Here is a 23,596-nt window from a genome sequence, read left to right as displayed (position 1 = left end):
GATTTGACATCTGCACTATATGTGGCTTGGGGGGTTCATTTCAGAGTCACTCTAATCTGGTCTGTTGAACTAACATCCATTAGCAGTGGGAGCTCATTAGACACGTTCCTGGAGCACATCTTCTGGCTTGGTTTCATCTTAAAGACACTCTGTATGCCAAGACCACTCCACAATGGAAATCTAATTGTATGGAGTGGGGTTGTTTGGAAGATTTGCTTTAAAAGCACACTGCTAATCTGAACTACAGTGCTAGTGTGGATACACTACATTGCACAGTAAACTAACCTCCGATCAACACAGCAGATGAAGTTTTCTATACACATCATGGAAAAGAGTTCTAAAAAGTATACAATATTTTTTAGTTGTGATGAGTTTAACCCCACACACAGGGAAGAATATAAGAATGGGGGATGGGGAGACGAGGCATGAAACAGCAGCTGGCAAAAGACAACACAGCCAGCAGAAAAACAGTAGCAGCCGGTATCATGTAAGTTAGTAGATGTGATAGCTTACAAAATAGCTCAGAGAAATGATCAAGGTGATAAAAGTATACTTTACTGAATAAACTCCAGGTAAAGGGCAAAAGAGGTAGTTGTTATCATCAGGAAGATTAATTAGTAGGACCTTTCACAGTCAAAGAGAAGGATCTGAGTTTTGCTACATCACAGCAACAATTAAACAAATCCACGTGGGCTTTTTCCTGACAAATTATAACCCTTCAATTTACAGGTAAATTGCTGGATACATATAAATTTGCAGCATTACAAAAAATGGATGATCCATCAGAGATCTGCCTGTCTGAGGAGATAGCAGTTTCCACCATTCCTCACCAAAAATACGTAAGAAAGATCTTTTTGGCTTTTCTGCAGCTTGATTCTTAACAGAAGCAGAAAGATGGATAAAAATCAACAACAGAGAGGCAGTGGTTTCATAAAATGGACTTCCATGAAAGTGGATAAAGTCAAAATTTGCATAGCATGATATGAGAAGGAAAATTAGTTCTTTGCATTAAGATACAATTTGAAAAAGGCCCATGGGCATTTTTGAGGCTGGATTTATATCACTCATATAAACTTAACAGCATTTAGCTTACAGCTTTCTGAAATTTCATGCAGGTCATTACAGGAAATTCATGGAAACCAGTGAAGCTTTAAAGAACTTTTTATTGAAAACTAAAGACCTGACATAAACTGTGCAGACTTGAAGAAATTCAATGATGCTTTAAACATATTGCCAGATAACAGCGTTCATAACAGCGCTAACCACTACCAACTGCTGTCACTTGCAGTCCTAGACAAAAAGAAAAAGAGTGTACCTGAAACATGATGCATCCATGTAAATACAGTTGAAAGAGGAAGCTTGGTAACAGCAAAGAACAAAAGGGCTTCTATTGCTTAGATTTTGCAGATACAGGAATCAAATCCTACCTAAGATGATCCTGTTAAGTTGTTTAACCAGGCAAACTCAAATTTTGCATTCCCACACAGATTTTACAGAATCACAGAACGGTTTAGCTTGGAAGGGATCTCTTTAGATCATCTAGTCCTACCCCTCTGCTGAAGCAGGGTCAGCTAGAGTAGGTTGTCCAGGCCAATGTCCTACTAGGTTTTGAGTCTCTCCTGGGTAGATCTTCCAGGCTGAGGAGATGGAAACAATTTCTCTCAGAAACCTGTTCTTTTTGCTACCTAGGAGGTCATAAAGTCACCATATGCCTAATGGCAAGTAGTCATTGCTATCCTTTAAAAAACATTTCACTCTACATGGAATGATCATGCTCTTTGGTTCCATTTGTACTTCCTCACAAGAATATGATCTTACTTTGCAATTCTCATGTACTTGTGTACAGTATATAGGTTACTAGTAATTACAGAATGCTTAAAAAGTTCTCTCTTGAAATAAATTTTTCTTCTTTTTTCTGTAATAGTTTCATCTTATTTTTCTAGCAACCCAAGAATATCTTCATTTAAACATAGAAACCATTCCTCTTGCTAAAAAAGTTTAGCTTTCATAATACAGAGGAAGAGCCTGCTAGAATCCTTCTGAGATTCTCATTTTCCCAGAACAGAAACACAGAGAAATATTAGTTTAGTAGTATCTCTTTAACAAGAAGAGCAGGTATAAAGGAGTTTCTGTAGGTCCTGTGAGGAAGATACTTCTGTGAAGAAGTGGGTTGTAAATATTACTTGTATTCACACTGAAAAAATTACTTTGATCTGGTGGAGAACTTCTGTTGGCTGGGATGTTTAGCCTTTTTACAGTTTCTCTTTGAGACCTTATACTGCAAAAGGCAACATGGTAGGCAATACATACACATCAAATATCTGCTCAAAGAGGAATAAATGTTGCTATCTTCACATCAGAGATCTTTGTCCTGACCTGAATCTCCATGAGGCAAAGTACTCCCTGCCTGTATAATGTTCTCAGCCATTTTTAGGGGGATTGATGGTACTGAAAGAATGACTTAATTTCCAACGTAATGAGAAGTGGAACCAATTCAACATAACAAGATCCTTCTATTATACAGTGGATTTATATTCCTTTTTATTTGTTAATTTCTCATGCATTTTAAGTCAAACTGTAGAGGGGAAAAGGCAAAACAACCAACAAGAAAATCGTAACTAGCAGTGATATTCTATTGTGGTTTTCACAATGGGGAAACACTACTAGGAAAATTTTTTTTCTTTTTTTTTTTATTTAGGCCATGATCTGCTCTCAGCTACTTAACTTGGTGTCACCAACCTGCAGTGTGCCAAAGGATGGATTTGTCATTCGTTGCCAGCTCGATATGCAGGACTGCAGTCAGCCAGGACAAAAAAATTGCACTTGCTCTACACTGTCAGAGTATTCAAGGCAATGTGCTATGTCCCACCAAATGGTGTTCAACTGGAGAACTGAGAACTTCTGCTGTAAGTTCAAATGTTTTGTTCATAGAAGACTGTACTTCACTTTCCTGTATTTTACATAGAGGGAGAATGATAATTAACTGGAATTTAAATCAACTGATAGAAAAGTCTGTACCACCTTGGATTAAACAAACTATTTTCTTAAGAGAACAAGAGTGGTCTTTGGTAAAGCATTAAGAAGGAAAGCACGGAAACCTCAAAAGAGAAGGAGGAAGCACAAAACATAGCTCCTATGTCTAGATCAGTGATGATAAAAGAAAGAGACATCCACCAGGTGAAAACTGTTGAATTTCTTAGACTTCCAACAGGAGGCTGTTCTTTCTTAGTACGCTGTTTTCATTATTGTACTTAGCAAATTAGCTAATGAAAAGACAACTTTTAAATGGCCTCTGAAGTCTTTGAACCTTTTTGTTAACAGTTGCCATAGCCCCTTTTATTCACAGGAGATTTTCAGTAATCCATTTTCAGATGCTCAACCTTCTTAATTACAGATACTAATTGGAAGTAAACAGGAAGCAAATCTTCCATTACTCTCCAAGCTGTACATGATTAGACTCACTCTTTTTCAAGTGTCTGTTTGTTATTAAAGTGCTGATTCATGTTTTGCAGTGTTTCTGAATCCATCTGAAACTTCAATCTACAGTCAGTGTTATGTAGCAGGGTTCATTGTTTTATAGGATACTGATCGTAAAAAAGCCTGATACTGATCATACTGATCAGTATCATACTGATACTGATCATAAAAAAGTCAAAAGTAACTTAAATTGATGTTAAATTTAAACTGACTCATACATTAAATTACCAGAGATGTAGCTCATGCCAAAAAAGAGTATCTTTCGAAATGACCTTGCTTAACCAGATAGTGTCCTTCAGAAGCATATAATGTAATCATATTTTCATTTATCCTTTATATGAATATATGGTCATGGGTCACAAATTTGAAAAATAAATTGCTTTGACAGGAATATGTTTCTCCTTATCCCTTGATTCTTATTCTGTTTAAAAAATATTTAAGACTGGCTACCATTTAGATTTTAGCATAAAAATAGTGAAATCCCAGCTGAATTATATTCCTGAAGTCATTGTTTAATTTGCCATAGTTTATTGTCTCACCATTGTTACTTATGAGGCCTTGCCTCATTTTGCCCTCCCTGCATCTCTGGTGCCATATTCTTCTTTTCTCCTCTTGATCTTCGCATACTGGTACCACTCTTTAGTTTTTGTACTTAATATTGAGTTTTCTTTCATTCTTCCCTCATACTTACCGAAAACATTCCTTGCTAGGCTCCATTATTATCCCCAACACTTCAAAATTACACTTCTTCCTAAAATAATTTTTCCCCTCCTTCTCCAAGGTTGTCCATCTTACATAAATGGGTAACCCATTTTATTATTTGGTTGGTCTGCAAATGATTTTAATCCTTCAAAATTGTAAACTCCTTATGCATTTTATAAATTCAGATAAATATTAGTAAGGCACTGTGTGCATTCACAGAAATGTACAATAATTGTTACTAATCACAATAAAAAAATAGCCTAGTTTTCCCCAAGTCAGAGCTGTTTCATGCTGCCAGTAGACCTTTACTAGGACTGGTAGTAAAGTGATAAAACGCAAAGCTTGAAAAAAAATAAAGGGAACGGGAACTCTTGTTTCCCCAAAAAAACAAAGCTGAGAATCTAAGAATTTGCAAATAAATGCCTAATAGACAAAGACAATAAACTTTTTAGTCTTTGTTTTTTCTTTGTCATCCTCATCTCTAACTACTTCTATTTCCCTACCTCACTTATTTTTACCCTTTCAGATAAGGAAAAATCTCTGCTTGAATTTATCACATAAATAAAACATATGCTGACTTCCATATATTAGAATTGCTAGGTAGCTCTATTCTGAAAAGCAGATAATGTCTGAGAAGCAGGAACTATACAGAAGATCAAAAGTTATATTCTTTAAAACCTTTAAATACTACAGAAAATTTGATTTGTAGTAGTTTATCAGGCTGCAATATAGCCTGTTTGCCATTCTTCAAGCTTCTGAAAGGAGTTTCTAATAAATACGGTATAAAATATTAATAGAAGCTAGGGTGAATATGATGGTGATGATGAATACTCAGATGACTGAGTACTGAGGCAGGATAAGAGAACGTTATTGCCAGAAACCACAAAGTCTTCTCCATCCTAGGTGGTAGATGATTCTTCTATGTTTACACTCTAAAAATCTTAACACTTTCACTGTTTGTTGCAGCTGTGGGAAAATGTTCTGCTAACCAAATCTATGAGGAATGTGGTTCTCCATGTATTAAAACCTGTTCCAACCCAGAGTACAGCTGTTCCAGTCACTGTACCTATGGTTGCTTTTGTCCAGAAGGTATCATTTCTGTATTCATCATGTCCTAAATGGCCCATACAGATGTTTTTGGCATATATCCAGTCAAGTGGTATAGACTTCTTAATAATGAACTAGCAGTGCATTTCAGGGCATTGTGCTGTTCAACTGCTATTTCTTAGCATAATATAACTGGAGTCTTGAATAGTCATGGTCCTTAAGTATGATCTCTAAGTAAGGGCACTGACTGTGCAAGAATAGCATTCTTAAGCTAATTTTGGAAGGCATTCAAGCTATAATAGCTTTAGCACTAAGTAAGGATATGGAAAATTATTAATTTTGTTTATCTTCTTTGGCAGGAACTGTTCTTGATGACATCTCAAAGAATCGAACATGTGTTCACATTAAGCAGTGTCCATGTACACTGAATGGGAAAATCTATGCTCCTGGTGAGACAATGAAAGCAGCATGTAGGACCTGGTGAGTAGCAACAAGTAATTTCATGAGAGGATGGAGAGTAGCATCACCAAGTGGTTGAAAAATTTAGCCTAACGTTTTGGAGGGCAGCTGCAAATGTGTTGTACCATCTCTGAGGCCACCTTCATGGAGTGTCACAAACCATAATTTGTAATTGAAGATGCACATGTCTCATTCCCTGATTAATGTAAAAATATAAATGCTCCTTCAGAAGCATACAAAACAGTAGCATTTTTTTCTCCTTTGTGAAAGTGGAGGTAAAATTAGGACAAAACTATGTAAAGAATTTACAATTTCTTTCTGGCAATCCCAGTGTTTCTGATCACCAAATCAGCGCTGAAAACTACATTTCTGTTTTGCAACAGAAAATAATTACTTAAGAAATATTTTTTAAATTTGGAAAGTTTTTCAAAAGAAGAGTGGAATTTTTTTGGTGTAACTTCTCTTGCTATCATAATTCTAATAAATAAAATAAATTATAAATAATGGACTTAATCTTCAGAACCGCAACAATGAATGCATTTTTCATGATTTATCTATTCAGAAAAGTTTATGGACAATCCATACAAGAGTTAAGCAACTTTGAATTAAGATGAAGAACTTCAACTGATATATGTAGACAAAGAAAATCAAAGCATAGAAAGTATAAGGGGAAAAGTGATACAAATTACATCTTCCGTTTCTAGGGAGTGGCTAAGTTCTTAGAGCATAAAGAAAAGAAATTTCAAAACAGTGGAAATGAAAGATCAGAATGGACATGTATGTTACACTGTGTTCACTAACCAATCTTGCCTGTTGGTTTTGCTACAGCAAAACCTCCAGGCAGGAGGATCAAATCCTCTGCTGGTATAAAGTGCCATAAGGTTATATGAGAATAACCTTACACAGGATTTCTTGTTTTCCTCAGTAAATGTATGATGGGTCAGTGGAACTGCAAAGACTTGCCCTGCCCTGGAAGGTGTTCGCTGGAAGGAGGCTCCTTTGTTACCACATTTGACTCTAGATCATACAGGTTCCATGGGGTTTGCACATACGTTCTTATGAAGGTAATTTCCTTCAGTCTAGAAACACACAATATCAAATGGATGCATTTTAGTCTGTCTTCGGGTTCATATTGGAACACAAACTGAGGTCTTCCTATGATATACATTTATTCTACAAATCAGTGTTATTCTGACACAGATTTGCCTTTGCACTATTTTCCTCCAGAGTTCCAGCCTGCCACACAATGGAACCCTAATGGCTGTATATGAAAAGTCTGGTTATTCCCATTCTGAGACGTCACTTAGTGCTCTTATTTACCTATCTACAAAGGTAAGTATTGCCCTCCACAGGTTCTATCCAGCATTTCAGCAACCAGATTAGCAAAATAAATACTTAAAGTCATTGCTAATAGCCTGAACTGAAAAATTATGGGGGACAGATACTAAAGATATGTTCCAGTTCATGCATCTAGACTAAAGATCTCCGTTGCCACATTAACTCAGGAAGTTAGAGTGTTTTCAAAGTGAAAACTGAAAGCATAATGGAAAAATGTGAGAAAAAGCTTGAATCAATCTTTTTCTGTTGTATAGGTCATTAACAATACAGTTGCTTAAGGTAAAGAACGTAGGAATATCATCAGTACAGACAATTACTTCTGATTCATGTCCTTTTCTTACAGGATAAAATTGTGATTTCTCAGAATGAACTCCTTACTGATGATGATGAACTTAAGCAGCTACCTTACAAATCAGGTAAAGACAAGGGAATATATATAAAGCCAAATTACATTAAATGTCTGTTTTACACAACCCACTGTGTTTTCTCTCGCAACTGCCAATAGCAGAGGTTTTAGAGGAAGATTAAAATCTTTCTCATTGCATCTGTCTCCCTGTGGAGGGTTGTGTGTGGAAGGAGAAAGCTTGTAGACAGAATGCTAGAACACTTACATATGCATTAAAATAATTACTTTGCAATACCATATGCATTGAAATCTCTATTTCTAAATACCCTTGTTCTTTTAGGAAACGTTACTGTTTTCAGACAGTCCTCGATGTACGTTCAAATGTATACAACCTTCGGGCTGGAGCTTCTAGTTCAAACATCACCTGTGTTCCAGGCCTATGTGAAAGTTGGATCACAATTCAGAGGCAGAACCCTAGGTAAGAAATCTAGTCCCCATATGAAGGAGAAAATTTAGGGAGTGTAATTTCAAAAGCTTAGTATTCATCCTTTAAGGAATAAACTTTCTTCTCTGGATTCAAAGGAAAAACAACAAAAATACCTGCACTGAAAAACCGATGTGCTAAGAATTTTGTTTTCACTACTAACTTTAAAATGAATCAAAGAAATTAGATGGGTGACATTTTTCATGTGTAATACAGTACTGATCTTCACATGTTTTATGTGTGTGTGTCTTTTTCAGTATGTGCTTTACTGCGTTCTCTGTGGTCCCTACATCTTGAAGCATACGGTTCTTTGAACCCAGCACATGATCACTGTAAACACAATGAGCCTAAGAATCTAAAAGCTTCTCAGCAGATAAGCACCAGATGGAGACATTTGTGTTTATTGCACAGCAACATTAGCCACAAAGGCATATCCTGCATTCTAATTATCTATGGGGAATTACAGAGAGGCTTTAGCTTTTAAAAAAGTATAAATCTATATTCTTTGTCATTACAGATTATATATATATAAGAAAACATGTGTAACTGCAGAAGTATTTCATGGCCTTTCTCTTTTACATGATTTAAAACTGCTGGAAAAGTTTTTTTCTAAAAACAAGACAAAAACTTATGTATGAATTTGTCATTGAATAGAAGTGGACAATCTTAACTTGAGAATGCAGAGGCTCAGTGATTGAATGCGTACATAATTGAGATTCTCTGGCTACTTGGCCTACAGTATTAATTGACACTCCATGTAGAACTTTTGAATCAATTTTCTCCATCGTGAACCACAATGTGTACACATTCTTTAATTTTCAGCCACCACTTGCATTTCTGATGTTATTAGGTTTGTGTGGCAATTACAATGGAGACACTACAGATGACTTCATGACTAGCATGGATATCACTGAAGGGACAGCCTCCCTGTTTGTAGATTCCTGGAGGGCAGGAAATTGCCATCCTGCCTTAGAGAGAGATACCGACCCTTGCGCTTTGAGTCAACTGAACAGTAAGTAGATGATCCTGTTGTAGCTGATCTCCCCAGCTGGCTTTGTCTGACACTTCCGTAAGCCTACCAGGGGACTGAGAGAGTTTGAGAGAAGCAGAGACTGAGGTAATTGAACATCACAAATTCTGTCACCAAGACATTTCTGATTTCTAGAATACATATCTAGTGAAAGCTTTTCAGATCCCATTCTAGAAATCTGGGATTGAGATGATCAATGAGAAGTTTTGGGTGATATTTCCATGTCCACGAATGTCTTATTAGACTTGCTCAGCAGTGCTGTGATTGAAATCCAGGATCCAGGCTTTCCCTTCTCAAGTCTCTGTTGCTGTTGGTCTTTAAAAAAAAAGAAAAAGAAAAGCTACTCTGTTGTTTGAACAAAAGTACAGTCTGCAAAAGTTGTCCTTTTGTTCAATCCATCATCACCAAAAGCTCAGCTAGAGTCATGTGTCCAGGCTGTTTTTTCTTTTTCATTTTTTCATTTCTTTTTCCTAAATCTCTCTGTTTAATGTCCATGATTTACTTTTATCAGAAATATCTGCTGAGACTCATTGCTCCATTCTTACCAAGAAGGGTACAGTGTTTGAGAAATGCCATGCTGTGGTGAACCCTATTCATTTCTACAAGGTAGGAAATTATGATACACAACATACAGAGGGAGTCTAAATATGGACCAAAATGTACTCATATACAATATCCCACTCATATGGATCAGCAATGCATAGAAGCTAAGGAAAATAAGGCACTAAAAGTCTGTTTGTTCATAGGCCCCAGTCCCATCCCTATGAATCAGAAGGTATTTTCACTCATGCTACAGTTCTCCCTGTCAACAACTTTAACTTCACAAAGTATTGATTTTTCCATGTGCATAATTGAGCTCATTATATTTGCCAATCACGACAAAACATTTTGAAAATTAAAAATGAAAAGCAGCAAATAAACAAATGCATTTTTTAGGTGCTGAGTATATTTTATTCATGCCAATCAGGCAATTAATCTGATCTTTTTCATGTTTTAGTTATGCAATAATATGGATTTTCCATTACTTACCTCTGCAATTCAGCATAGAAACCTAGAATTGAAGAATCACTTAGGTTGAAGAAGACCCTTAAGATCATTGAGTCTAACTGTAAATCTAACACTGCCAAGTCCACCACTAAACCATGTCCCTAAGCACCATGGCTACACATCTTTTAAACACCTCCAGGGTTTAGCACTTCCAGATGTCTTCTCCCCAGTAACAGCATACTCTTCATGTATTGGGTTTCAGAGATGTGTCTACCAAGCCTGTAATTATGAAGAGACCTTTCCTTATATTTGTTCTGCTCTGGGATCATATGCACGAATATGCGCTTCAATGGGTTTAATCCTTGAGGACTGGAGAAACAGTATGGACAATTGTAGTAAGTAACTGAACAAACTCTTAATAGTCTGCTGTCAGATGAATGCATGCATGCAAGTCTATCTGTTTCCATTAATAATATTCCCATGTTTTATTCACCTATGACAAAACTGAATAAAAGCAAAACCGTATTTTAAAAATGCTTGTCAGTCGTTAGAAAATGACTACTTATTGCTCAAGCAGGCCAACCAGCAGGTATAAAAGACATATTCCCAGGAGCTGCTGACTTCACAGACGTGTCATAACACAAAGAAAATCTTAAATGGTAAAGCAGTATTGTAAACAGTGTCCAAATCATCTTAAGAGTAATGAGGAATCCAGTGAACAGAAAGAAGAGGAAAGCCGAAATGGGATAATAGATACCCAACTGTTGAATAACCTTCTAGTCTGTTTCAGAAAAGGATTGTTATTTTAAGACTACATGAAAAAGATTACTGTTATGCTTTAAGGTGAGCATGTGGATGCTTCTAGGACTTGATCTTTAAGTGATGGAATAGACATAAATAAAGCTATACTGTATTGTAAAATGAGAAAGAACTCTGGTTGCAGACACAATTTGGCTATTCTGCAACTTAGGCAAAAGCACAGGTTTCACAGTTACTCAAAAATACATTGGTATTTCTGCAAAGCTTCTCTTTGCATTGTTTTATTCCAAGATACACAAAGAAGCAATAGATATTTAACATTCATAAAACTTCCAAACAGCTACATGGTTGGTGTTAAGCCTTGGTCTGCAATATTTTTTGCTAAAGCTCCACATCCACAGGAAGAGAAGCAATAGGAAGCATTTAGCATTTAAGCCTTTGACACAATATATGCAGTGCATTATGAGCACAGTTATATTTCATAAGGAAGAGGATAAGTAAATTAACATATACTCTTGTCTTGTTTTACAGCCATTGCTTGTACTGGCAACCAAACATTCAGCTACAACACTCAAGCATGTGACAGGACATGCTTGTCACTCTCCAACCGAGCCCTGGAATGTCATCCAACTGACATCCCTATTGAAGGCTGCCACTGTCCTGAAGGAATGTACTTGAACCACAAGAATGAGTGTGTTTATAAATCTCATTGTCCCTGCTATATAGAAGATAGAAAGTACATCTTGCCTGACCAGTCAACAATAACTGGTGGGATTACCTGGTAAGTGTGTCAAGTTTAAAGATGAACAAACTGAAAATGGAGACAGGGCTCTTCATGTGTCTCAGCTGAAGGTTAATGGCAGTAAGCAGCTAAGCACCACACAGCTGCTTGCTCACTCCGCTTCAGCTGGATGTGGAAGAGAATCAGAAGGGCAAAAGCAAGAAAATTTGTGGGTTGAGATAAATACAGTTTAATAATTTTATTATTAATAAGCAAAAATAAGCTTATTTGATAAGCAAAGCAGCATGTGCAATCAAAGCTAAGTAAGACATTAATTCACTACTTCCTGTCAGCAGGTGAATGTTTAGACATTTCCAGGAAAGTATGAATTTGTCATGCATAACAGTTCCTTGGGAATACAAGTGCCATAACTCCAAACATCCCTCCTTCCTCCTTCTTCTCCTGAGCTTTTATAGCTGAGCCTGATGTTTTATAGTATAGAATATCTTCTGGTCATTTCAGGTCAGGTGTCCTGGCTGTGTCCCCTCCCAGCTTCTTGTGCACCCCCAGCTTACTCACTGGTGGTGCAGCCTGAGAAGCAGAGATGGCCTTGACACTGTTCAGCAATAGCAAAAACAATGTTGTGTTATCACCACTGTTTTGGTCACAAATCCAAAACACAGCACCATTGAGCTGCTATGAAGAAAACTAACTCCATTCCAGCCAAAACCAGTACAGTCTCCTTTATTTTTAATAGCAAAAATTTAGTTTTTAGAGACACCTTTTTTTGCCATTTCCTAAAATACAAAGATTCTTAAATGAACCAAAACCATTTTACTTACCTTAAGCTTGGAAATGTTAAGGAAAAAAATACAAAATAATAGGTAAGAACTGCTTATTCCTAGTAGGAGATATCGTCAACAACATCTGGACAGCTCTATACAAACCTTAAGAATGACCTGATATGCCATCATAATAGTGAATGGCTTACTATCCACTTTCAAAACTGATGTTACTGTACACTACAAAACGCAAAGAGAGGCAAGTTGACTCACATTCCATTTTGAAGGATGAGGAGGAACTAGTAACATAAATGAAACATTTCCAATGGTGAGAAACATAGAAGCCATTTTGCAAAAAAAAATTTAAAAATTTCTGACTTATGAGAGAGTTGAATTTAAATGTCTTTTCTCCCCGCCCAGCTACTGCGTTAATGGAAGGCTAAGTTGCACAGGCAAACCTCAAAATCTTGCAGGTATGGGTCTGATATGGTTTACTTAGTAACATATTCTTTCCCACTATATTGCAAAATTGCTACCTCACAATATCTCCAATGCTTGGTTTTTTTCCTTTTTCCTAGAAAGCTGCAAAGCTCCTAAGAAATATGTATCATGTTCTGACAGTTTAGAAAACAAGTATGGAGCTGCATGTGCCCCTACCTGTCAGATGCTGGCTACTGGAATTGAATGTGTGAGTTTCACAGCTCTGGGATATTTATCCTCTTGAGAGAGGAAGAATGTTCTAGTTGTTACTTAGAACTTGACTACATTCCTTCTAGTGAAAAGAAAGCAGGTATTTCTTCTAATGTCATACAGTTAAACGTCAGACTTCCTTCAGCAGACTGTGGACACTAAAAACTTACATATATTCAAGAAGTGATTAAAGGAATTAAATTGCATGAATTAATGAATTAAATTCTATCAAATTAATAGAAAAAATCCATTAAGGATTCTTAACTACATGGCTATCACCTCTGGCTCGGGTACTCCTGAGCTGCATGTCACTGGAAACTGATAGAACAGGTGATTGATGCTTCCTGTTCCATTCTTTCCCCACTGTATGCTGCTGAGGGTTACAGGATACAGGACACCTAAGCTAGGTGAACCTCTGGCCTATCCTGATAGGGTTTTCTTATGCCTTTATATTAAGGAAACAGACTAATTGGAACAATGGTAATAAGCTTCCTTAATATAAAGAAACTTCTGCTGTACTCTGTCTGAAAGATTGGTAGCAATGAAAGATAAATCTTTCAGAGTCTTTAAGTATGTTTAATATCCCACACAACAGGTATATCTTACAACTCCAGTGAAACTACTTCAGTTGACTAGTATATTACTAGAAGGAAAATTACAAAACTGAAATCAAGTCAAAACTAGAACTTAGCACAGGTTCACTCTTGACACCATTCACATACTAGATAAAATGCATTTCACGTTTCTTTTCATTTTGCCATCTGTTGGTCTTTACCAGATACCCACTAAATGTGAATCTGGCTGTGTCTGTGCTGATGGGCTATATGAAAATCTTGATGGCAAATGTGTTGCAGCTGAGGAATGTCCATGTGAATATGGTGGTCTTGCTTATGGAAAAGGTGAACAGATCCAAACAGAATGCGAGATCTGGTAAGAATTACAGTTTTGCATTTGCAGAATCATTGTTCACTAAACCATACAACTATGTAACAAAATTGTTTAGTTGACAGGAGAGTAGGAAATGGCAACAGCTGAATGGAAGGAATACAGTGACAAAGCACAGAGGTGATAATAAGGAGCTTAACATTTTACAATATACATGTATAGATAAAAGAGTCACGGTACTGGCTTCAGGGATAATTTCTGCCACATGCATATCCAGCACTAAGGGCATCCAGTAGGGCCTGTAACTGTAATCTACATAAGGTCAAGGATTAACAGCTCCACCTAAATAAAGATAAGGGCACAGTCTTCCTTCTTGTCTGTAGATAAAACCAACCCCAAAAAAGATTGTTTCCATCTCTTTAGCAGCATTCTTAAAGTACTTTATTCCCTTTCCAGTTACTAACCTAGTATTAAAAAACCACCACTACCACCCAAACTACACAGAACAGTGGCATCTGTTCTCATTAAGAGAAAAAATAAATGAGTTTTACATTCTTTCTTTCATGAAAAAAGAAAGCAAATATTACTCAAGATTTCTTTTTTCTAATTAATTAATTTTCTAGGTAGTCCATAACTTTTAGTTATGGTTCTTATATTAATTGTAACTTGGTCACAGTGTACACAAGTCAACTAAATTAACATCTTATCTATAAAAGTGCCTGCGTATGAAAAGCAGCAGGTTAAGGTGGCATTTCTTTGAAATCTGAGTATGGTTTCTCTTCTCACTCCCAGCACTTGCACAAAAGGCAAATGGAAATGTGTTCAGAAATCAAAGTGTTCCTCAACGTGTAATCTGTATGGAGAAGGCCACATCACCACTTTTGATGGACAGCGTTTTGTGTTTGATGGCAGCTGTGAATACATATTAGCTATGGTAATCTGCCTTCTACTGCTTATTTTGGCAGTATCTCAGCATCAAGAAATAGCTTGACTTAAATGGCTAATGCCAATATCCTAGGATGCATCTATAACCAGTAGAGCACTTTGAATCTTTATAAAGACTTAACATGGTTTTATATTTTCTGCTTACTTCAATACTTAAGAGGAAAAGGCTTTAGTTCTAGAAACACAGCTTTTTCATGCAATTACAACCAGTTTTAGATTTAATAATATGTTTAAATAGTCATTGACACGTATGTGTTCTGTACCAGCCAACTATATCCTTTAGGGAAGTGATGTCAGTTTAACTACCAAATCAGAGGTCATCACTTCCCAAAACAGGCAGAATCCGTCATAACATGTTTAAACTTTCTTTACTTCTTTATGCTTTTATGTTTTAAGTTGGAAGATTCCAGACACAGGGTCTATTGGGGTTTTATTCTCTTATGTTTGTTTTGTTTTTTTTAGGATGGCTGCAGTGTTAATAGACCTGTTTCCTCTTTCAAAATTGTTACTGAGAATGTTGTCTGTGGGAAATCAGGGGTTACATGCTCCAGATCCATCAGTATTTACCTCGGGGTAAGATCTTCATTCTGCTGTTATCCAGCTGAATAGCTATTTTAAGCACATGTTTGATTCACATTTGGAAGTTTAAGCTGTGACTTTGAAGTGATGTCTGGTAAGTGAAATTATGTGCTAAACCTAGAGCTTCAGTTTTAGTAGGAATTACCATCAGGTTTTCTTCAATTCTCATGTCAATGTTTCAGTCTTTAAGTTTCTTGCCTACGTACAAGCTATAAAATTTTGAACTTTGCTGACTCAGCAGTGAATTGCTTGGTCAAAAGATACTGATTTCCTCACCCTCTGCCCCCCTGCCAAACTCAGGAAAATGATAGCATAAAGTTGAGTCATTCTCATCATGGATGATGAGCAAAATCTCTCAGATTTCTCTAAGTCCAGCTAATATCTGTAATTCAAAATATATCCAGGTCTTACCTGAGATACATCTCTGAAACTACAGCAATGAGCAGTTATCCTCATTTCCACTACTGTCTGACAGCCTCCAGAATACGATAAGTTTTACTGTTCTCAGTTCTATAGGACAGTAACACCAAGTAGTATCTAGTATATCTTAGAGTCCTTCATTATCTGACAGAGAGAAGAATATGGACAGATGAGACTTTATCCCAAGGAGAAGTCACTACAAGCAGTACACATTTGCCACATTACCAACTAAATACTGGCAGTTTCAGCTGGTCAGTGCCGTGGTGAAAAAGTTTGTTCACTTAGAATCCAGATTCATAAATGCATGCTCCAGACAAACCTTTCTGTGCATTATCTAGATATTGAAACACTGCAGTATGGCAGGAGTGAAGTTGTAAGAGTCACATGACAGTGGGAGATAGTAAAAAAGCTCAAAACAAACAGCTATTTTCTCTGTAACTTTTTGATTATTCTTAGGAACATATGAAAACATACTTCCTCTACTCTGCTGGCTGCATATAGATGATGATATTATTTCCACCAAAAGCAGTCAGAAACCTAGCACATCTAACAATGATGGTAGACAATGAAAGATATTTTTATTTCCCGTGAAAACTTGCATAGGCAAATGAAACAACTCCAAAGGGTTAGAAAAGTCTGTAAAATAGAATCATAAAATGGTTTGGGTTGGAAGGAAACTTTAAAGTCATCTAGTCCAACCCCCCTGCAATGAGCAGGGACATCTTCAAATAGATCAGGTTGCTCAGAGACCCCTCCAGCCTTACCTTGAATGTTTCCAGGGATGGGGCATCTCCCACCTCTCTGGGAAACCTGTGCCTGTGTTTCACCACCCTTACTGTAAAAAATTTCTTCCCTACATTGTGTCTGAGTCTACTCTCTTTTAATTTAAAACCATTACCCCCTGTCCTATCACCCCAGGCCCTACTAAAAAGTCTGCCCACATCTTTCTTATAAGCCCCGTTCAAGAATTGAAAGGCTGCAATAAGGTCTCCCTGCAGCCTTCTCTTCTCCAGGCTGAACAACCCCAACTCTCTCAGCCTGTCCTCAAAAGAGAGGTGTTTCAGCCCTCCAGATCATTTCTGTGGCCCTCCTCTGGACCCACTCCAACAGGTCCATGTCTCTCCTGTACTGAGGGCTCCAGAGCTGGATGCAGCACTCCAGGTGCAGCCTCACCAGAGCACAGGGGCCAGAATCACAGAATGGTAGGGGTTGGAAGGGACCTCTGGAGATCATCTTGTCCAGCCCCCTGCTTGAGCAGGGACACCTAGAGCAGGGGGCACAGGAACACATCCAGGTGGGTTTTGAATGTCTCCAGGGAAGGAGACTCCACAGCCTCCCTGGGCAGCCTGTTCCCTGCTCTGCCACCCTCACGGGAAAGAAGGTTTTTCTCATATTGAGGTGGAACTTCCTGTGTTCCAACTTGTGCCCGTTGCCCCTTGGCCTGTCATTGGGCACTATTGAAAAGAGCCTAGTGCCATCATCCTGACACCCACCCTTTAGATATTTATAGGTATTGATGAAATCCCCCCTCAATCTTCTCTCCTCCAAGCTAAACAAACCAAAATCTCTCAGCCTTTCCTCATAAGGGAGATGCTCCAGCCCCCTGATGATCTTGGTAGCTCTCTGCTAGACTTGCTCAAGCAGTTCCGTGTCCTTCTTAAACTGGGGGGCCCGAAACTGGATACAGTACTCCAAATGTGGTCTCACCAGGGCAGAGTAGAGGGGGAGGATAACCTCTCCCGGCCTGCTGGCCACACTCCTTTTAATGCACCCCAGTATACCGTTGGCCTTCTTGGTCACAAGGGCACGTTGCTGACTCATGGTCAGCTTGTTGTCCACCAGCACTCCCAGGTCCTTCTCAGCAGAGATGCTTTCCAGTAGTTCTGACCCCAGCCTGTACTAGTGCAGGACCAGGTGCAGGACCTTGCACTTGCTCTTGCTGAATTTCATGAGTTTCCCCTCAGCCCAGCTCTCCAGCCTGTCCAGGTCTCACTGGATGGCAGCGCAGCCTTCTGGTGTATCAGCCACTCCTCCCAGCTTGGTATCATCAGCAAACTTGCTGAGGTTACACTCTATCCCATCATCCAGGTCACTGATTAATGTATTGAACAGGACTGGACCCAGCACAGACCCCTGGGGAACACCACTATTGACAGGCCTCCATCCAGACTCTGCCCCATTGATCGCGACCCTCTGAGTTCTGTTGTTGAGCCAGTTCTCTATCCACCTCACTGTCCACTCACCCAACCCACACTTCCTTAGCTTGCCTGTGAGGATGCTGTGGGAGACAGTGTTGAATGCCTTACTGAAGTAAAGATAGACAACATCTACTGCTCTCCCTTCATCGACCCAGCATCTGATCTTCAGCAATGTAACACAGAGTAAGGAAAATACTGAAAGTTGATAAGTTATAACATCTAAATAAGTTTTCTTCCAGAATTTAACATTCATACTGCGAGATGAAACCTTCACTATTTCTGGGGAGAATCCTGGAGTACGGTATAATGTGAAAAAGAACGCCCTTCACCTGATGTTTGATATCATTATCCCAGGAAAATACAACATGACCCTTATCTGGAATAAGCACATGAACTTCTTCATCAAAATCTCCAGAGAAACGCAGGTATTGCAGAATCACTTCCTGTCGTGGTTTTAGCTGGGATAGAGTTAATTTTCTTCACTCTAGCTGGTATAGTGCTGTGCTTTGAACTTAGCATGGGAAAAAAAAATGTTGAGATAACACACAGATGTTTGGGCTGTTGCTGGGTAGTGCTTGTACTAGTCAAGGACATTTCTAGCTTCCCATGCTCTGCTGGGTGCACAAGAAGCTGGGAGGGGAGGGGGCACAGCTAAGAGAGCGGATTCAAACTGACCAAAGGGATATTCCATATCATGTAACGTCATGCCCAGTATGTTAACTGGGAGGAGCTGGCCGGGGGAGGGAGGAAGCATTCACGGCTCGGGGACAGGCACCATCGGTCGGCGGGTGGTGAGCGGTTGTATCGTTTGTGTTTCTGTGGGGGTTTTTTCCCTTTTTTTTTCCCTTTCCCTTCCTTTTCCATTTTATTATGTTAACATTATTGTCATTATTATCATAATCATTCTTATTATTATTATTAATGTTTTACTGTAATCATTAAACTGTGCTTATCTCAACCCAGAAGTTCTTTTGCTCATCCAATTCTCTTCCCCATCCCACAGGGGTGGGGAGGGAGTGAGCGAGTGGCTGCATGGTGTTCAGTTGCCAGCTGAGGCTGAGCCACGACACTTCCTCAGTAAATTGTCCCTCAATTCAGATTGAACAGAACATTTGATGACAGTTACCTTGACTCTCTATGATGGCAAAAGGTCTTCAGAGACACTACTGTTAATTCATTTTAATCACTATCTCCAAAACAGCAGAGATTTTCACTAGTGTATGATTTTTAAGTGATTACTTCATTAAGGAAATTTTTGAGCTAGGTGCTTGTATTTTATACAACTGCGTGGTTGAATTTGATCTCTAAATGATGAGTTTACAGTTTAGAGGAGAAACACATTCATCCACTGATGGGAAGAACCTCAAGCACAAGATGCTAAGAATGTATAAGAGAGTATCTGTAGATCACATTCACTACTAAAGCATAGGAAATTGTCAGTAATCAAAAGGGAAGGTGAGTAACCGCAACTTGCTGAACTGACCTTGCTGCTTTCATTTAATCGAGGAAACCATATGCGGTTTGTGTGGGAACTATAATGGCAATATGAAGGATGATTTTGAAACTCGAAGCAAGTATGTGGCATCGAATGAATTGGAATTTGTCAATTCTTGGAAAGAGAATCCTCTCTGTGCAGATGTATACTTTGTAGTGGACCCCTGTAGCAAGAACCCTTATCGTAAAGCATGGGCAGAAAAGACATGTTCCATCATCAACAGCCAAGCCTTTTCTGCCTGTCACAACAAGGTAAGAATTGATTTGGCCTTTTTATTTATAGGCATAACCTGTATTCTTCCAAAATACTTGCACATCAACACTTGATTTTCTCTTCCTCAAAATGTTTTAACAAAATATATATAAAATAGCTTATGGCTCTTATTTATGTTAATCTAAATCCTTTCTTATTTGCACTTCACCTGCCCTTTTGTAAGCACAAAATCTAAGTCTGGTATTAACTGATTAGTTAAAAATGTCAGAATGAAGACTTAAGTATCAGAAATTAGCCAGTCTGTTGATGATGTCGGATACTGATCAATGCACTGTTTACTCTTCTGAAAACATCTAGCCTTTGTTAAGACAACCAGACTTAAGAAAAGCCTGAAAACACTTGTTCTCATCAGTAAATCAACAGTATTACTTAGAAGATGTAGATCAGCCCAAGAGGAAGATAACATCAACTCTCCTATTTGTTTTAAGTTGCCAACTTTGTGGAAATTAAAATATCACAAGATTCATCAGGCCTTCTGAATGAAAAATGTCTGTTTTCAGGAGGTGAAAACAAGTGAGGAATGTGGATAATCATAGAATCATAGAACCATAGAATGTCCTGCATTGGAAGGGACCCACAATGATCATTGAGTCCAACTCCTGTCCCTGCACAGGACAACCCCAAAATTCACACCATGTGTCTGAGGGCATTGTCAAAGTGCTTCCTGAATATCACCAGGCTTGACACCAATACTACATCCCAGGGGAGCCTGTTCCAGTGCTCCACAAACCACTGGGTGAAGAACCTTTTCCTAATATCCAACCTAAATGCTGCAGTGCTCATGCATATCAATAAAGGGTGTACAGCTGATGAACTTAGACACTTGTGCCTGAATGAATGTGGGGATTTGGGATTTTTTTTAGCTGGCTATGCATATATTCAGGAGTGGTCTAGTACAAATTTAGAAACACATATCTGGCAAAACATCACCAGTTTCTATTGTTGATGTGGATGCACCTACATTCTTGCTAAAAAGATTTATATGAAGTGGGATTGTAATTGCTTTGACAAGTGTTCAGAGGAAATACTAGTTACTGTCACTTAGTGGAACACGTATTGTTTAGCCCAGGGAAAAATACCTTCTTAACAAGCAGGCACAAATGAATCCTAGAAAATTCATTACTTTATTTTCCAATGCAGGTGAATCGTATGCCATATTATGAGGCTTGTGTTCGAGACTCTTGTGGTTGTGACATTGGAGGGGACTGTGAATGCATGTGTGATGCCATTGCAGTATATGCCATGGCATGCTTAGATAAAGGTATCTGCATTGACTGGAGGACTCCTGAGTTCTGTCGTAAGTTTCTTTAAGCTCTCTTTAAACACATTGAGATTATTATTGTTATTGTTACTATGAGTGTATTAATAGGGCAACATAGGTAATTGCTTAATAAGCACCTCCTAAATTGGGTAAATAGTTGACTTCAGTCACCAGGGTTTTGAAATCTGTAGTTTTCATTTGTGCTAAATTAACCAAAACATTATCTCTCTTTTCAACATGGAGTAATGAGAAAGAAAATAACGTGATCACAGAAGGCAAACTGCTTCTCCTGCTCCCATTGTATAGTGAACTGTCAGTTTGTCAGCAAAGGGAGTATGAAACTGTAAAATAATATGTTTCATTTTAGCTATGATGAGATCACCTTCTGTATGGGTGTCAAGGAAATAGAGACAGCTGTGTTTCCTGTAAAAGAGGAAAGTTATCAAGGTGTCCCAGAATACCACATACAGAAGAAAAAAGAGGATGTGTGTTCTATAAATAAATGCTAGAGTTGTCATTTTTGATGGTTGTTTTTCAACATTTCACTATATTATGCATTAAAAATTGTGGAAACGCCTGCATAGTGCATTTATAAAAAAGAAACTGACTTCACTGGAGTGTAAATTTCAGTTTATGTCAGAAGCTAATAACTTCTGTGACAAAATTTTTTATTCAAACTGTTTATTTTGTCCTGCCTTCTGTCCTTTGAAATTAACATGCCATTATTTTGAAAAATTCTGATTTCTCTCTTACTTTTACTTTTTTTAGCTGTCTATTGTGAGTATTATAATTCTCATAAAAGGACAGGAAATGGTGATGCTTATTCCTATGGCTACAACAATGACAACTGCACTTGGCATTACAGGCCTTGTAATTGTCCAAATCAAAACTACAAATATGTCAACATTGAAGGTAATAAGCTATACCAGTGTAAGCCAGGAAACAGTAACAGTAATTATTTTCAATGCTGTTTTTTAAATCAATTGTACCACAGATAAATAATGATATTCTAATTGATGCTATCTTTGGAGCAGTTTTGCTGATCTTCAGCTTACTTCTACTGCTTTAAATACATGATCAGTTCAGTACCTGCACTACATCTAGCTTTATATTGAGCTCAGCCTGTCTTGAGAAGAAAGTCTCTGACTTGCACAAAATCAAAAGAATACACTGTACTTAGGTAAGCAAATATGTGGAGAGAGCCGTTAATATTTTATTAGACAAATGGATATAGTTGGAGAAACCAAATAAGTTACTACATAGGCAGACCCTTCTTCTGAGGATGACATTGGAAATTCTTACCTGAATAGATGATATTGCAACTGATACAATTTTTTAATAACAGAAATGTACGATATTAGACTATATATAGCATAAATTAACTGCTGTTCTCTGAGAAATGTAAAACAAATTTCTCTTCCCCTTTCTTCAGGCTGTTACAACTGCTCTCAAGATGAATACTTTGACCATGAGAAGAAAAGATGCATGCCATGTGGTAAGCAGCAACCCACATAATCATATTCTTTCTCTATAGTAACTGAAAAACCATACTAAAATATTTGTATATTCTCAAAGAATGTATTTTTCCTAGTACCTGTCAATTAATAATGAGTGCTCATCCAAACATGACTTTCCTTCAAAAGAACCCTATTACTGTACTATTAGTATGTGAAAGTTTTGTAAAAGTTGGCAAATAAAGGAATGAAAAGAACTAATTAAAAGAAAGATTAGGATAGGGAATGCTATAACGCAGAAGCTGATGACCCTGACTGATTTCAGTTAGCAACATGAAAAGTTATGTTCAATGTAAATGGGGTTACTTTTCAAAATGTGGGTCTTCCTGAAAACACATTGATGTTCTGATCTGTGTGAGGGGCTGCCCCAGCAGACCTGTGGGTCTCAGATATATTCAACTCATTTCATAAAAAAAGAGAAAATATAGAATAGGATCACACCTAGCTAATGGACTCTACTTAGCAAATCTCTTTTTAGAGATTTTTTTTTTAAGTATTTTAACTTAAGGTTTATTACCATATGGTTTACTTCTATGAAAACATATCTTAATAAATAATGTTTTGGATAGACTCTAGCTGCATAGTTTGGATTTTCATGCAGATGTAAAAAAATACAAGGACAATTTTTCTCATATTACAGAATTGTAACCTGTGTAATCAGGATCTCAGCTAGTGATCTCATTTAAATACAAAAAAAAACCTGTTTCCATTATTCATGAAAAGGGAGGTACCCTTAAACATGAAAATTTTAAGAAAGATAGCAAAAACTTACTCGTGTTCATTATTATTATGAGATGTATTGATTTCTTTGTCATTGTTTAAGTCCTTTGATAAGAAGTTTGACACTGGAATATCGAATATTAAGCATTTTCAGGAATATATCCCTAAATAACACAATCCTTCCAATCCGAAATTTGCCTTATTTGGAATATTATAATATGTTTTCACTCACAAACTTAACCTGTTCTTCCTTTACACAATAGGAGATGAAAGCAGTAGTACAACTACTGAAACATCTTCACCTTCAACAGGTTAGTTTATGCAGTTGACAAAACCAGTACTTACACACTGATATATGTCCTGATACATGTAAGCAATATCCTTTTTTGTGTGATATAGTGGTGCCATCAGCTTCACATGCATAAGATGCAATGAGGGAAAATAAGTTTATATCATAATTACCACAAATATTTTCAGAGAAATT

General features: G+C 37.6%; 1 protein-coding gene across 1 annotated transcript in view; it reads left to right on the top strand.

Moving 5' to 3' along the window:
* The window catches only part of MUC6 (mucin 6, oligomeric mucus/gel-forming), a 32,226-nt gene that overhangs the window by 5,446 nt on the left and 3,184 nt on the right, over window positions 1–23,596 (top strand). The window contains exons 5-27 of the mRNA XM_075092517.1: window positions 730–839; window positions 2,699–2,906; window positions 5,146–5,268; window positions 5,586–5,706; window positions 6,611–6,749; window positions 6,913–7,017; window positions 7,367–7,439; window positions 7,710–7,847; window positions 8,704–8,865; window positions 9,395–9,489; window positions 10,133–10,265; window positions 11,161–11,410; window positions 12,553–12,605; window positions 12,711–12,820; window positions 13,601–13,752; window positions 14,500–14,641; window positions 15,115–15,225; window positions 18,089–18,274; window positions 19,356–19,595; window positions 20,758–20,914; window positions 21,647–21,790; window positions 22,311–22,373; window positions 23,062–23,064. Coding sequence (XP_074948618.1) covers window positions 730–839; window positions 2,699–2,906; window positions 5,146–5,268; window positions 5,586–5,706; window positions 6,611–6,749; window positions 6,913–7,017; window positions 7,367–7,439; window positions 7,710–7,847; window positions 8,704–8,865; window positions 9,395–9,489; window positions 10,133–10,265; window positions 11,161–11,410; window positions 12,553–12,605; window positions 12,711–12,820; window positions 13,601–13,752; window positions 14,500–14,641; window positions 15,115–15,225; window positions 18,089–18,274; window positions 19,356–19,595; window positions 20,758–20,914; window positions 21,647–21,790; window positions 22,311–22,373; window positions 23,062–23,064 — 3,018 coding nt within the window. The remainder of the gene's footprint in view (window positions 1–729; window positions 840–2,698; window positions 2,907–5,145; window positions 5,269–5,585; window positions 5,707–6,610; window positions 6,750–6,912; window positions 7,018–7,366; window positions 7,440–7,709; window positions 7,848–8,703; window positions 8,866–9,394; window positions 9,490–10,132; window positions 10,266–11,160; window positions 11,411–12,552; window positions 12,606–12,710; window positions 12,821–13,600; window positions 13,753–14,499; window positions 14,642–15,114; window positions 15,226–18,088; window positions 18,275–19,355; window positions 19,596–20,757; window positions 20,915–21,646; window positions 21,791–22,310; window positions 22,374–23,061; window positions 23,065–23,596) is intronic.

This window comes from Phalacrocorax aristotelis, chromosome 5 (genome assembly GCF_949628215.1).
Source record: "Phalacrocorax aristotelis chromosome 5, bGulAri2.1, whole genome shotgun sequence".
In the NCBI taxonomy this organism is placed as follows: Eukaryota; Metazoa; Chordata; class Aves; order Suliformes; family Phalacrocoracidae; genus Phalacrocorax; species Phalacrocorax aristotelis.
The sequence above is the reverse complement of the archived record's forward strand: the minus strand, read 5'-3'. Positions and strand labels throughout refer to the sequence as shown.